At 43.1% G+C, this 14,513-nt stretch overlaps 1 protein-coding gene across 1 annotated transcript in view; it reads left to right on the forward strand.

Moving 5' to 3' along the window:
* Nucleotides 1-10,749: 10,749 nt before the first annotated feature.
* Nucleotides 10,750-14,513, forward strand: part of CEP128 (centrosomal protein 128) — a gene marked incomplete at both ends in the record, with an annotated part of 96,235 nt that continues 92,471 nt past the window's right edge. Inside the window, 2 exons of the mRNA XM_084263890.1 lie at nt 10,750-10,896; nt 12,373-12,459. Of these exons, the coding sequence (XP_084120016.1) occupies nt 10,750-10,896; nt 12,373-12,459 (234 nt within the window). The remainder of the gene's footprint in view (nt 10,897-12,372; nt 12,460-14,513) is intronic.

Raw genomic sequence — 14,513 nt, forward strand, 5'->3', positions numbered from 1 at the left:
CCTGTGGAAGCTAGCCACACCATATCCATAGCCTGTGTGGCATAGTAGTTCAAGGTCTCTGATGTATCTGCATTTCATGTTCAAAAATTCTGTGTGACCAGGTGTGCTTCCTAGACCAAAAGTTTAGCAGAGTTAGGCTTGCCTTGGGTCCTCTACTCAAAGGGAGCAACCGACCACTTAAGGAACATCAGCTAATGTGTTATGTTACAAATGTCTACAGGGTTTTCTCAGCATATCAAAATTTTCTGCTGGTTTTCTTGTCCTTACTGATGAAGTGTCCAGCTTGTCTTGGGGACACTGTGTGCTGTATTATCAATAAGACATTAAAATCTCAGTTCCTTTTAGCTTTGGCAAATAATTATTTTGGTTGACACAGGTTGACAGAACAGTGTACAAAGCCATCTAGCAAAACAAACGTATCCCCAAAGGAATCTAAGTCTTAGTTTGCACCAAGTCTCTTTGCTGTCATGGATCTATTCTACATCTGACTTCCAGGCAGTGGGAACAAACCATAGTTGTTGCATCCAGCAAACGTTGCCTGACACTGTCCAGAGGCAGCTTGCCACCTCTGAGCAGTAGCATTAAAATCCTCCTCCAGTTTAATCTCTATTTTCTCACAACCAATCTTGATGACCCAAGAAGAACTGTTACTGGGAGCACCACAGCAGAGTCCTTACTTTTCATGACACAGCCTCATTAGCAGGAATAGACTAGGGATGTGTATTCCCTCCCTAATGACAGTACTGCTGGGGTGATGTGTTGCAACCTTTTTTGTGTCCTCTCTTGCAACCTTCCCCCCACCTTTAATTCCAAATTCAGTGTTACTTTTTGTGTTTTGCTGTGTGTGGACTAAACAAAGGAACAATAGTTTTACTGTTGGGCAGGTAAGTAGTCCCAAGATTTGAGTAATTTCAGTGGGTTTTCATAGAACAAATCATACTAATTCACTTGGTATACTAAGGGTATCCTTATGCTACTTACCTTTACTGATAGGCTACCCTACATTAGCTACTCCATTGTGTTTCAAGCTCTTAGAGGAAAGATAATTTGTTTCATTGCTCTTTCACTGAGGGCAAAGTATTGGGAATTACCTTTTATTTAATAGGAAAAAGAACATACACATAGGTATTGGCATTAGAAGCTTTGGCATGCCAGCTTCTCTGTGGTGGTAGTGGTAGTCCAGCAAGTGTTAATGGAATAAAGATTTTCCCAGCTATTTCTAAGGGATAATAATAAAAAAGGCAACTATAAAAATTGCAAAGCAAAGAAATAGCCAGGCTGATACTGAAGTTATAGATGTTCTGAGCAGATTTCAAGATAACTCAGAACTGCTTCTGGGTTTGAGCCCTGAATGAGAGAACCAAGGGACTCCTTGCGTTCAAGACCTGAATAGACTTGAAGGAAACAGGACAGAATATGTGACTTCAGCCTGGGATGAGCTCCAGGCCCTGCACTTTGAGACTTACACATTCTGAGCCAGGGTGATCAACAGTGAGCATCTGAGGAGAGAAAAGAGCTGTTGCTAATCCCACAGTGTTTCTACAGTCAGTGGCTTCGCTCTGAAAAGTCATGCTCTAAGGATTGCCTGTGGGTCCTGATGCCTGGTGGTGCCACACTCTGTCTTCTCCTTGACACTTTCTGGTCCTTCTGTTCAGTATTTTCCTGAGAAGACTGGTAGATGGTGGAATGAAAAGTATGTTTGCAAAGCTACAGATAACCCCAGGCTAGGGAGGTCTGCAAATTCTAGATCAGAATTTAAATTCAGAAGAGAAAACCACAAGTAGCTACATGCAATAAGACACACCCTCACGGCAGGAAAGCAGGAATATTGTGCAATCATTCAACTTTACTTTGCATTTAGAGAGTTGACTAGAATACTTTGTTGGTCAAGACACAGGTAGATAAAGTGAGGATTATGCACGGGATAGTAAGGAAAACTGGAGGTTTACAAACATGACATGTATTGAAGGAAGGATGGAACTTAGTTTAGCTTAGTCAAGACTACAAGTGTTTTAGGCTGTAAAAAAGAACAATAATCAGCAGTTCTGACCATATAAGTATAGGCATCTTCCAGCTTAGAAGATGGGCAACTTTTCACATCACGTAGGATATTAACAAATGTTCCCTCTTTATACTAAAAATGTTGATGCATTAAAAGTATCACCAACATTTGTACATCCACAATTATAAACATAACCCCAAGAACAGACATTCAAAATCCTGTATGACCTGAAGATAAACGAAGCAGTCTTAATCAATTAATATGCTGTATTTTCTGATCCTAATCAGCAATTAGGAAAGAAAAATCACTTGTAAATGTGCAGTATACTCCAGATTTATTTATTTTTTTTCCCCTGGTGCTTTTCAAAGACCCCCCCAGGTTATTTAAACACATCAAAAATGTACAATCATATTTTTTCACTGCTGCAGACACTTCCTCTAGTGAGAGGGCCGCTTATTTAGTACCTATTATCTTAAGCACTGCAAGGCTCAGAATCCCATTGGTTTTGGGTCTATTTTTATAAAAGTAACATTATTCTTATCTGCCAGATTTGATATGGTATCTCAGTTATCTTTGCATTGCTTACATTGTTTATACACAAATCAGATAAAGCACAACAATTTCTATTGCCCTGGCAAATAGAAGCAATTAACTCTAATTGGTGTTTCATGTAAACTCCTCAAGGGATTACTAGATATCAACAGTTAAATCTTGTAATATCTGTATGAGAAAGTGTTCTGTGAAAGTAATTCAGTAAAACATATAATGAAAACCTGGTGGTTGGGTTTTTTTTTTCCCTGATTATTAAATATGTTTAGCCATTCTAGACACTTATATGATATTGCAGTTCCTAGCTGTTCCTGTTTCAGTATCTGAAGTAATTTCTGGTCTGTCAGTAAAAAAAATTACATTAGAGATGCTGCTTTGACACACCACTCATCAGACCAAGTGTTATTCCAGGTTCTTGCAGATTCATGTCTGTATAACTAATTTCTCTTTGACTTCAAGAACAGGCAGCTATGGAGCTTTATGGTTATGGGAGATTAAGGAACTCTTGTTCTACTCCTTTTGCTTCATTTAATGAAAAACCATGAAAAAGTTGTGAAGATTAAAATAGTTGACTGAAGACTAAATAGGAAGTGCTGCTGTGTAAAGCCTTGTAAAGCCTGAAGTTTTCAATTCTGAGAGTGCTCAGAGAGAATGGTAAAATGAAACTATCCCTTGGATTTAGGGGATTAGTAAAGAACTATGAGGCTGTTTTCACAGGTATGTTTGTATCTAGAAAAGATGATAGAAGCACAGAGTCACAAAACTGTTGAGATTGAAAGGAGCCCCTGGAGGTCATCTGGCCCAAGCCCCTGACAAGCAGAGTCAGCTGGAGCTGGTTGCCCAGGACTGTGTTCAGGCAGCTTTCAATTGTTTCCACGGATGGAGACTCCACAACCTCTTTGTGTCACCTGTTGCAGTGCTCAGGCATCCTCAAAATTAAAACCTCTTTCCTTATGTTCAGACAGAAGCTTCTGTTCAGTGTGTTCCCACTGCCTTTTGTCCATCATCCTCTTTACATCCTCCCTTCAGGTATTTATACACATTAACTACCACCAAGCCTTCTCTTCTTGAGGCTAGACAAGCCCCAGCTGTCTGTCACTGAGTTGATAGCAAGCCCCAGATGTACTCACATTCAGCACATTTGCAAATACATTTCTCTCATACACACCAGTTACATCCAGGACACAATCCTTACCCCTTCATCCCCTCCGTGATTTCCTGAGAGAGGCAACTTGGGTGGGAAAAGAAATCTGCTCATGGAGGAATTCTGGGGTTCTGTGTAGGAGCAAGACCATGGACGGGTACAAAACTGAGAGGAGAAGAAATACCTCAGAGAGCTCAGGAAGATTCAGGGCTCGTCTCCCAGAGGCCACCATAAGGAGCTGTATGAGACTGAGCAGAAGCCCTCTCACCCTGCATTTACACCTGCCAGTAGGACCACAGATCAAATCACAGCAGCAGGGGCCGGCGTCGATTGCCTGGTGGAGGCTGCCAGTGTAGGGGGCCCTGCCACACTCCTTAAACGTGCTGCCATGCTGCACTGAAGACTTGGGGGTGAGTAAATGTAAAGCCCTATGGGATAGGATCAATCAGCCATAGAATGAATCATAGAATCATAGAATGGTCTGGGTTGAAGGGACCCCAAGGGTCACAGAGCTCCAACCCCCCTGCCACAGGCAGGGACACCAACCTCCAGGCCTGGAGCTACACAAGGCTGCCCAGGGCCCCATCCAACCTGGCCTTGAACACCCCCAGGGACGGGGAATCCACCCCCTCTCTGGGCAGCCTGTTCCAGCCCCTCACCACGCTTCATTCCTGAGCTCAGGTCACTCACTGGAGTGGATCAGACACACATCTGCGTTGAAAACCCAAGCCTAATGCATTTAGCTTAGGCTTGAGTCCTCCCCGACAGGTGACTTAGCCAAGCATTCCAGTGATTTTAGGACTATTACAAGTTTGTCCACAGTCTGTGAGGCGCGGGTGGCACCTCCCATGCGCGCTCACAGCAGTCTTATCCCCTTCCTCTCCTCAGAGCCAGTCGGTGTGGCTCACACGGGTAACACACACAACGGTTCCGAACAGAGAGATGCCTGGCTTAAATTAACACGAGAAAGGCAGGAGACAGGGAGGAGGAGGAGGGAACCGCTTCAGGCGGCCCACACGCTCCCGCGGATCAGCCCGTCGCCCGGGCTCCTCAGGAGAGGAGTGCGCGCGCCTCCTTTGCCAGGGCAACAGCTTCTGTTTCTGCCTCTCGTGTTTATTGAGCTGCAGTGTCTGTAATCGCCAGCGCGTCTTTTCGGAAGGTTAAAGACCAGCGCAGCGCAGCGCAGCGCAGCCCAACCGCCCGCCGCCGCTGCCTCAGGCGGACCAACTGCCTCCCGTTGGGGCGGAGCCTGGGCTTCCCTTAACGCTCCCGCGGGCGCGCGCGACTCGGCGTGAGTGGCGTCCCTGCCGCAAGGCCTCTTGGGAGTTGAAGTCTGCCACGCGCCCCAGCCCGCGGCAGACCCGCCGCTCGTGGACTACGCGTCCCACAGCGCCTTGCGAGGGGGGGGCCGGCCCGGCACCCGGAAGGCGGCTCCGGTAGCTGGTGGCAGGGCGGCTAGTTCAAGTTGCCATAGCGGCGAGGTGAGGCGGTGCGCGGGCTTGCCGGGCGCGCCCGGGGAAGCGGCTGGCTTTCGCCTCGGGAGCGGCGGCGCGTCCTCTCGGAGCTGCTGCCTGGCGAGAGCCGGGGGCGGCGTGCGGACGGGGGCTGCGCTGCCGCTGGGGGCTGGCTGGCTTCGGAGCCCCGCGGTGGGGCGGGTGCTGAGGTGAGCGGCGCCGGGCGGCGCGGCGGCCGCGACCTGAGGCGGGGCGGGCAGGGCGCGGCGTTGTTCTGGAGCCGCAGCCGGGGCATCCCGCGGGCCCGGCGGAGGCCCGGCCGACGGCGCGCCCGGAGCCGTTCCGGGGTTGTCCCGCTGCTCGCGGGGCTTCCGCGGCTCTGGGCGGGTCGGAAGGTGCGGGGGGCCCGGAGGCTCTCCGAGGTGAGGCCCAGGCGTGCGGTACGTGCGCGGCGGGAGGAGGATTTGCGGCGGGAGGAGGATTTGCGGCGGGCGGTCGTTCGCCAGCAGTGTGGAAGGACCGTTTCGTGTCGTGGGGCCGGGGAGCGCCGGGAGCAATCCCGTGTGGTGCCTGGCAGCAGGGCGGAGAGGCTGCCCGGCTCTGTGAGAGCCCCTGGCTCGTTGAGGGAAAGGGCCTTTCAAGCATCCTGCTGTTTCTGTCTGGAATGGCTGTCAAATTGTTTTTTTCACGCTCAGCCTTTAATATAAGGCTTCAAATGTGCCTTTAGCTGTATGTTGGTCGCCTAGGGATAGATTAGTCTGCGTGGATGTGGTGGTTTAGCCCTGTCTGGAGGCCAGATGCCTGCCAACGTCAGTCTGTCACTCCCCTTTGTAGTTGGACAGGGGAGAAAATATATATTGAGAGGCTGAGGTGTCAATGTAAGGACAGGGAGATCATCCTGTCATCAACGACATGGGCAAAACAGTTTTCTTTCCTTCACTGTGTTGAGTCTATCCACTTTATGACACTACACTGCACACACAGGGAAACCAGAGTCGGATAGTAAGAAGCAAAACCAGATCTTAAACCAATGCGACCAGATCTTAAAACACCTTCCCCCCTACCCCTCCCTTCTCAGCAGACTTTAGTCAGGTTTTTGTTCCCTTCTTCCCTCCGATCGTGGCACAGGGGGGCAGGGACTGGGCAAATGGGGTTCTTGGTCACCTCTTCATGAGCTGTTTTCCTTTGCCAGATATTAAAACACCTCTACCCCCTTGCCCCCCTACCTCTACCCCCTTGCCCCCCTGCCTCCACCCCACTCCCTTCTTAGCAGGCTTCACTCTAGTCATGATTTCACTCCTTTTTTTCCCCCATTGTGGCACAGGGAGGGGCAGGGAATGGGAGATGGGGGCTTCAGTCAGTCCCTTGCAAGTTGGTTTCCTTCTCGGCTGGGGGTGTCATTCATTCCACACCCTCCCCCTGCTGCTCCGTGGGGTCCCACCCATGGCAGACAGTCCCCCATGAACTTCTCCAGCATGAGTCCTTTCCCCAGGGCTTTATCTCTTCCCCAGCTGCCCCACTGTGGGTCACTGCTATGGGTGCAGTCATCAATCCCAGTGTCTCTCAGTCCCAGTCCCCTGTGGGGTCACCAGCCTCCCCCAGCAAACCTGTTCTGGCGCAAATCTCTCTCTCACTCATCTCTGTGTCTCTGTCTCTCTCCATGGGCTGCAAGTGCTGGCAGGGGCTGGCTCCAACGTGGGTCACAGCATCTCCTGTCTGTCTCCACCTGCTCCATCCTGTGTGGAGCCTCTCCAGGGGCTGCAGGTGGGGTCTGGGCCTTTTCCATGGCTGTGGGGGGACACCCGCTCCACCCTGGGTTTCTCCAGGGGCTGCAGGGGCACCTTTGCTCCCAGCACCCAGCTACACAAAACTGCTACAGTTGAGTAAAAGCAAACAAAGCCACTTCGGAAGTCATCAGGTTCTGTATACTGAGCTCATGTTTTGCTGAGGTGAGCTGGAGAAATTGCTGTTGAGACTGTCAGTTGCACTTGCCGTCAGCCTTACCCTGCAGATCTCCTATAAAGAGAGTCTTTGGTGCAGCTGAAGTGCCCTGGTTTCTACAGGGAAGGAGTATGGATGGTGTTCCTCAGTGCAAGAAAGATTATAAACCAATAAAAGAGAAATGATTCTCACTGTCTAGAAGGTTGTGTGATGGCATAATGAAATCAGTCATGGCTTTGGGAAAAAGTGGTGGTGGGCTTTATTTGGTTTAAATTGCACATAGATTATTTGTATGAATTTCTACTTCTCCATGTTTTGGGTTTTTTTTTTAAATCTAAAATGACACTTCTGCAGTTCCTTCAAAAATGAGGATGTTGCTTTATATAAAACAAGTACTCTTAAGTTGAAGTTTTATGGTTCCTCTTAGGTTGCTCATGAGAACAAAGAGAAATGCTACTTAACCATAAATAGAAAGTTTTCTTCAGATAAAAAAAGGACTCCTGTGCCTAACATTTTCTTTCAGGTTTATATTGTTTCCTAGCCAATCTTCAAGGCTTTGTCCAGTAAGTATCTTAATGAGCCTATTTTTGGAAAGGTAAAAACAAACTCACTATTTTTTTCTGCTGTAAATCTCCATTTCTCTTTTGTCTTCTCCAGTGCTGTAGTTTCTCTGTAGCTGTGGCTCTTATTGTTGAGGCACTTCTCAGAATGATGCTTTCATTAGTTAAGTCACCTGATGTGTTTCGTTAATTTCTATCAGTGCCTCTCTCTTCTGCTATTACAAGTTGTCATACTACATCTATGAAATATACACACTTGTCTGTCTAACTAGAGGTACATGTGGGGCCATGGGCCCATTCTCAAAAGTGCTTGAGAAATTCATAAGAGCTTAGTTCCTATTAGCTGAGATGTAAATATTTCCTACAGATACTTTATATGCAATTTAAACCTAAAAAAGCCCACTATTCCTTTTTCCAAAACCCATGATTGGTTTCATTATTGACTGGAAATCTGCCAGTTTACACCACTTCATCTGGAAATGAGTCAAAACACTTTCTATCGTTTGAATGTTCTTCTCTCATTCTTAATTTCTCTGTCTACTGGAGTCTCCTTAGAAAGCTCTCTTACAGATGTGATGTCATAAATCTTGTGCATGTTACTTTGTGGCTCCTAGCTTCTGGAAATAAATGTGCCCTGATGGAATTAAGAGTTAAGCTAGTCTTTCACTTGGAGCTATTTGACTGGCAGGAAAGCTCTATGAATTACATAACGGGAGGTTGGCTTTCTAGCTCTCATGGGATGTTTCTGTGCAGTATTCTACATGCAGAGTAAATCCAATACATGCTTTTCTGTCCAGTTTGTGAGGAAAAGAAAATTTGCTTCCTGTAAAACTGAGTGGAGTTCTGAAGAATCCCAGGTCCTCAAAACAGCATTTACTATGACTTTGTAGTTGAGATGATGTGTGACAGACACAGACCTTCAGGCATTTGCTGTGATCATTAAAATTAAATGTGTTATGATGGTAAGAATGGTAAGAGTGAGGCAAACTATACTGCCAGACTTGTTTGAGAGAAGTCTCATTTCATACTTCTCTGTGATACCTGGAGTCTGTGTGAGGCTTTAGTAAAGATGAAGGGGAAAATACAGCTTGGTGTATTTTCTCTGCAAGACAGAGTAAGTTGTTTGGGGTGTTTTCAGGTTGGTTTTTTTTTTTTACTGAATTGTGGTGAAAATGAACATTATTCAATGTTATTTTCAAAGACAGAGAAAGACAGAAGAAATAAAACCCCAGTAGAAATATCTCATATTTCCTGTTTCCCAGTGCTCAGTCTTTATGCTTTCTCAGCCTCATTTAGACTTGTCTCACTAGAGTGAGAGGCACTGGCATACAGGATTCTGATAGTGGCAGTAGAAATGTGCTGTTGTGAGATAAGGGGAGGAAAGATGAGATAAATTAATCACTACAGGAAATAAAAGGAGTATTTGTGTACTTGAGCAGAGATTGAGTACCTTGATTTACTCTCATGTTTGAAAGGTTTCTATCCAAGTCTGGGGGAAAACAAATTTACAACCTTTTAAAAAATAAGTATAGGGCTCTGGAAAAACATCAGCTTGCTCTTATGTAAAATACAATAGAAGAATTGAATTTCATCCACAGTTTCTTTGGGAAACTTAAGCTCTGATGGCTAGAAGAGTGACACCTTTACTGGGACTTATTTTTGTGTTGACTACAGGACCAGAGTTCAAGAGTTTGCTAATCTGGTTTTTAACTCCCCAAAGTAGGCTCAGACTGTCTCTTCCAGCAGATGCTGTTAACACAGACCTTATGATGATGATTCTGTGACCTTCAGGCAAACTGCTGCAATGAGTAATAGTTCCAAGGGAAAAATTCCTCTCTGACCTACCTTATGAGGGTTGTCATTTTAATCAGTTCCTACGTGACTTTACTGTACTGGTCATAGCTGTCTGCAGCTTTCAATAATTTCTTTTTCCATGTATGATCACTGTTATGCTATTTTCCCTCCTCTACCTTGCCTTGCTTAAGACTCACCAATCCCCATTCTTTCCTCACAAGCCAGGATTCATCTGCCTTGAGTAATTTCTTTTAATTCTGTTCACGTGAATTGCCCCCAGTATCAACATAGTAATCTCTGTTATGTCAAATTATCACTGGATAAAAGAAATAATACTTAACAGTTTACAAAAGTGCACTTATTTTTACATCTTGCATGATGTTAGTTTTTTTTTATTTCCAGAACATGCATCAACAATTTTATGTTCAGCTTCAAAAGTTTTTAAAGTTCTTTAGTATTTTTTTCTTTTCTTTCTCTTAATTCATTTCCCTTGCTGTATTTGTTGATTTGGAAAAACAGTGTTAGTTGCAACCTTAATAAACATTATATATCAGGTCATTTAATGAAAATATATAGTGGTTTTACTTCAGATTGTCACTTGATACCTATCTCCAATTTGATACTTAATTTCTCTTGATTGTTCAATGAGTCCTGATACTATCCCAGGTTTGCTTCCATTTTAGAAAGCTTAATTTAGTTCATGTTTCTGTAGCTTGCTTTTGTGAGTGTCATGTGTGTCCAAGGCTTTAAAAGGAAAAAAAAAAAGTGACCTCTACTGCTTCTTCCCTGCTTAACAAATTCAGTTACTCGTTATCAAATCACTTGATTTAATATCAACAGATGTATTGCTGCTTTTTTTTGAGAAAAATCTTCTGCCCAGTCTAAACACAGCTTAGGAAGTAGTGTGAGGCACATGGGAATGGTTCTGCAGACCAGAACAATTGGTAAACTCCCAGCATCTCCACTGTACATCTTGGGGGGAAGAACCTGCCTTGGGCTATGGTTTTGTCCTGGCTACTGAACACTTAGAAGTGGTGAGAGGGCATCTTTAGACTTAATTCTCTGCCTCTTGCACGTTAGCACTGTTTCATGGTGTGAACAGACATAGCAACTGAGAAACACCAGGTGGAAGGTCTGCTTCTCCAGTACCTTCTGCTAACTTGGCCCAGAAAGGCTAAGGTAAGCGTAGTCTGCATCTGTGATGTTTCTTTGTGAGTGCTGTGCAAGTCGGAGATTGTTCAGTTGCAGGCAGGATTTAACATCCCTTCCTCTTTCTGGTCTTCCTGCCCAGGCTTCAAGATACTGATGGCAGATTCATCCAGTGATTCAGACAACTTTCTCAGGGGTCGAATAGGAAGGCGGCCACCTTTGAGAGCATCCCACAACAGAGCTCAGAACTATGGTGCTGAAGAAGTAACAGAGAAGATCCATACCTTAGCAAGTACTTTACAGGTTGTTTACAAAATATGGCTTTAAAGTGTTTATAGAGTTTGTATTTCTGTACCATAGGGTCAAATTGTCCTTTCTCAAGCTGTGGAAAACATGGTACTGATGGAAAACATTGCTTTCTGTGCAAATCAACAAGGTTTGGGGGTATTGATGATGCTGCTTTTGTGCTGAAACTGTGTGGCTTGTTACACTTTTATACAGCTGTCAGTTCAGACAATAATGGAATGTTGTTAGAAACAATGTGTTTGGTAATACTGTTTATAAAGCTAACAAACTGAATAATGCCAAAATGTTTTCAGATTCTCACAGAGGCATTCTGTAGCAGCAACTCTGAGTCCTATCTAAAATTTCCCCATTCCTGATAAAGTAAATAGATTGCTGGTCAATTCCCTCATGCTAGAGCTTACAGTGACAATATTTTCTAGATGTGGAACAGCACAGTGAGAAATGGTATTTGTGAACTTTTGTAAGAGTTCCATACCCGAGCAGGAAAAAGCATTCATTAATTCCTGCTTCTTCAGTGGTCACAGTGGAGGAAATACCTGAAGTGGGAGGAAAGATTTAGCTATCTTGACACCATTTATTTCTTGAGAATTCACTCCCATTCTTTTCTAGCTGACAGTTCAGACTACCTAGACTGAGTGTGTTTATGTATTATCACTTGGTGTTGAAGTATGGCATGGATGGCAGTGTAGTTTTTGTTGTGGTTCTTTTTTATCCTTTTAATATGTGAGAAGATAAACAAATATATATAGGATGCTGAATTTAAACTTCAAAACTCTTTAGCTGGAAAATAATTCTCAAGGTAGAAATAAATAATAAATTAAAAATAATAATAAATAATAAATTTAAATAAATAAAATTTTAATCTGGCTATTTTTATGATTTTTTTTTTTTTAAAGGGACGCTTTGGTGTTGTCCTGTTTCTGCCAAACCTCTTTCTAGCTGTTTTTCTGAAATTCTGATGTTGAGCTAATTGGTTTTGTGGACTCCTTCACAGCAGATCTACCATCTGATCAGTTCTTCATCTGGTCAGAGCATGTTCATGCAGTGACTTTATGCAGAGATGTTACTGAATGTGTTGGCCTTCAAATGTTGTTATTTCTCAGTGAATGTAATTCTGTTTTACAGGCAGGAAATGTTAAAATCTTTAGATTAAAAAGGTTTTTTTGCAGAGTGGCTGAAACTTATAAAACTTTTTATTTGAGGGCAAGGCCTTACTGTTGTACTGCAAATGATAGTATTGTTTGGTTGGTAGGATTTCTTCTGTTTATTTTTGACTTGTGGGGTTTTTTTTCCTTCCCTCTAGCCATGCTGTACATCTTCAGATTCTAGTTATTTGAATAGGATTTTAAATGGGTTGACCCTTTAAAAAACACTTGTATTACCAGTTTACTCATAGAAACCAAGAATACTAAAGACAGTAATGCTTGAATACAGGTTTCTGTTTTGACTGTTCTTCCTCAATTTTTTTTTAAGGATACCAACAGAAACCTAAGACATGTTGACCGTTTGCTAGGACAATACAGAGAATACAACAAGGAGCAAACTGAAGCAATAGCAACTGTGAGCAACTTTATTTGTCTTAATTTCTTAAATCTTTTCTGCTAATAGCATTCATAGGTAAAAACTTGCTAGTAATGGACAGAATGTATCAAGGATTAAGTAGAGGTAAACAGAATCCTTTTGTATTTATATGAACAATTGAAATCAAACTGTAGTAATATGTTATCTAATGGAACTCTGGCAGGTTTTGTAGCTTCATTACTTTTCTCATTTATAAGTACCAAATAGATTGTCATGATACTATGCAAATGATAAGGTGCATAGCTGAAACAGAGTATTAGGGAACATGTTTCTTTTGCATGAATAAGTGATAAGCTAAAAGCTTGATTACACCAGAGAATGAGGTTGTGATCATACTGGTGTGTTTTTTCCTATCATTCTGCTACATCTTCTCAGTCCATTGACCATCTTTCTGTAAATTGCAGAAGGGGTGAAGCTCTCATACTAAGGTTTTACATGTCTGAAAACAGGTATCTAGACAAAGTAAGGTAAACTAATGTTGGTAGGGCAAGAGAGGTTTAGAACTTCTATGTTTCAAGGCAGCACCTTGAAATCCCTGAGATGTCTGAATATTTTGCATGTGAGGGTAGAAAGAGAGAAAAAGCAAACATATAGCAAAGGAGGCTTGCTTTCTTTAGGTAGCTTTTTAAGTCAGTATGAGCAAGCTCTCAGTGGAAGTAGTTTGGGGTATTATATGCCTCATAACATTTTTTCTTCTGTTTGAATGCTCTTTGTATCTTTATAAGATCTACTTAGGTGTTTGGAATTTAGGGCTGTCTAGTTTTAACAGTTGCTGATACAAAATGTAGTTGAATATGGTTGTTCTGGAAAGATTTTCTATTAGGAAACATCAAGGTGAGACATCAATCACTTAGTTTTGACTTAATGTCTGCTTTGAGTCATGCTAGGTAGCTTTTGGTTACAGCTCAAGTACTGGGGAAATCTGTAGAGACTATAGATCTCCTGCTTGAGCTTTAAATAGTGAAATCAGTCTTATTAGTTGAGATAGTATGTTTCTGAGCTCCTGTCCCTTTGTGAAGCCAAAGTTTCCACTTGCATAGAACAGTTGATGCCTGCATTTGGTACGCAGGAAGCAACAGCTGGAAGTGGGGAATCTGTTTTCCTTCTATATTGTTTAAAAAATCTTGAATAAATTTCTCATTTTGATTGTGATGTGTTGAGGTTTTGTGGTTTTTTTGGTTTTTTCACCACAGTTGATAGTTGGTCAAGTGTTTCTACCATATTAGACAAGATTGTTTACCTAGGAATATTTTGCTCCCAATGGGATATGTGTTCAAGTTCAGTCACTTGTGTTGAGTATTGTAATGTCCAGCTCTTGTATTCTTGGTGATCTTTTTCTTAAAGGCTTCCTTCAGACCATTATCTAGCATGTTTGCATTTATGGATTGGTGACTGTTGGGCTCCTGTGGAGCTATTTTCCATTACAGTTTTATAAATCAGTCTGCCTCCCTTTGAGGTGCCTGTGTCTGCTTGTCAGTGCAAAACTGGGTGTGTAACTTACTGGGTCAGGAAGGTTGGCTGCTCAGAACTGTATTTCATTGCTGCTTTTGTTGATTCTCCAGTGGTGGGAACATGCTGCTCTCTGTATGTGCTGTGTTTTGGAGCAGTGCTGTTCTCCTGACTTCACTGTTGGTCTGTGATTTCCTTATGTCCCTGGAGGACAAGAACAGTGTAGAAAATGAACCGTTCTGCTCTTCATGATGGGGAGGAGAAAGAGAGTGAGGACAGAATGTTTTGGGGTGTTGTAGAGTTGTGTTTGGTTTTGTTTGTTTTTTTTTTTTCCTCCCCCTTATGTGAGAGGTTTAAAAGCCTTGAGACATCTGTGTTTTTTTTTTTTATTTGGGTGTTTTTCAACAATTTTATTTTTTGTGTTGTGATTGATGTTTGTTGTGCTCAATAAGAGGGAAAAAAAAAGAAATGGGAAAAGACCAAAATGTTAGGAACTGTTTGGGTTTTAAGCAGCTTATAGATGAGGTGTCAAGTAATGAAATTGTGATTGGTGAATATTAAATATATTCTGTTCAAATTTATGG

Source organism: Gallinula chloropus, assembly GCF_964237585.1.
Source record: "Gallinula chloropus genome assembly, chromosome: 4".
Taxonomy (NCBI): domain Eukaryota; kingdom Metazoa; phylum Chordata; class Aves; order Gruiformes; family Rallidae; genus Gallinula; species Gallinula chloropus.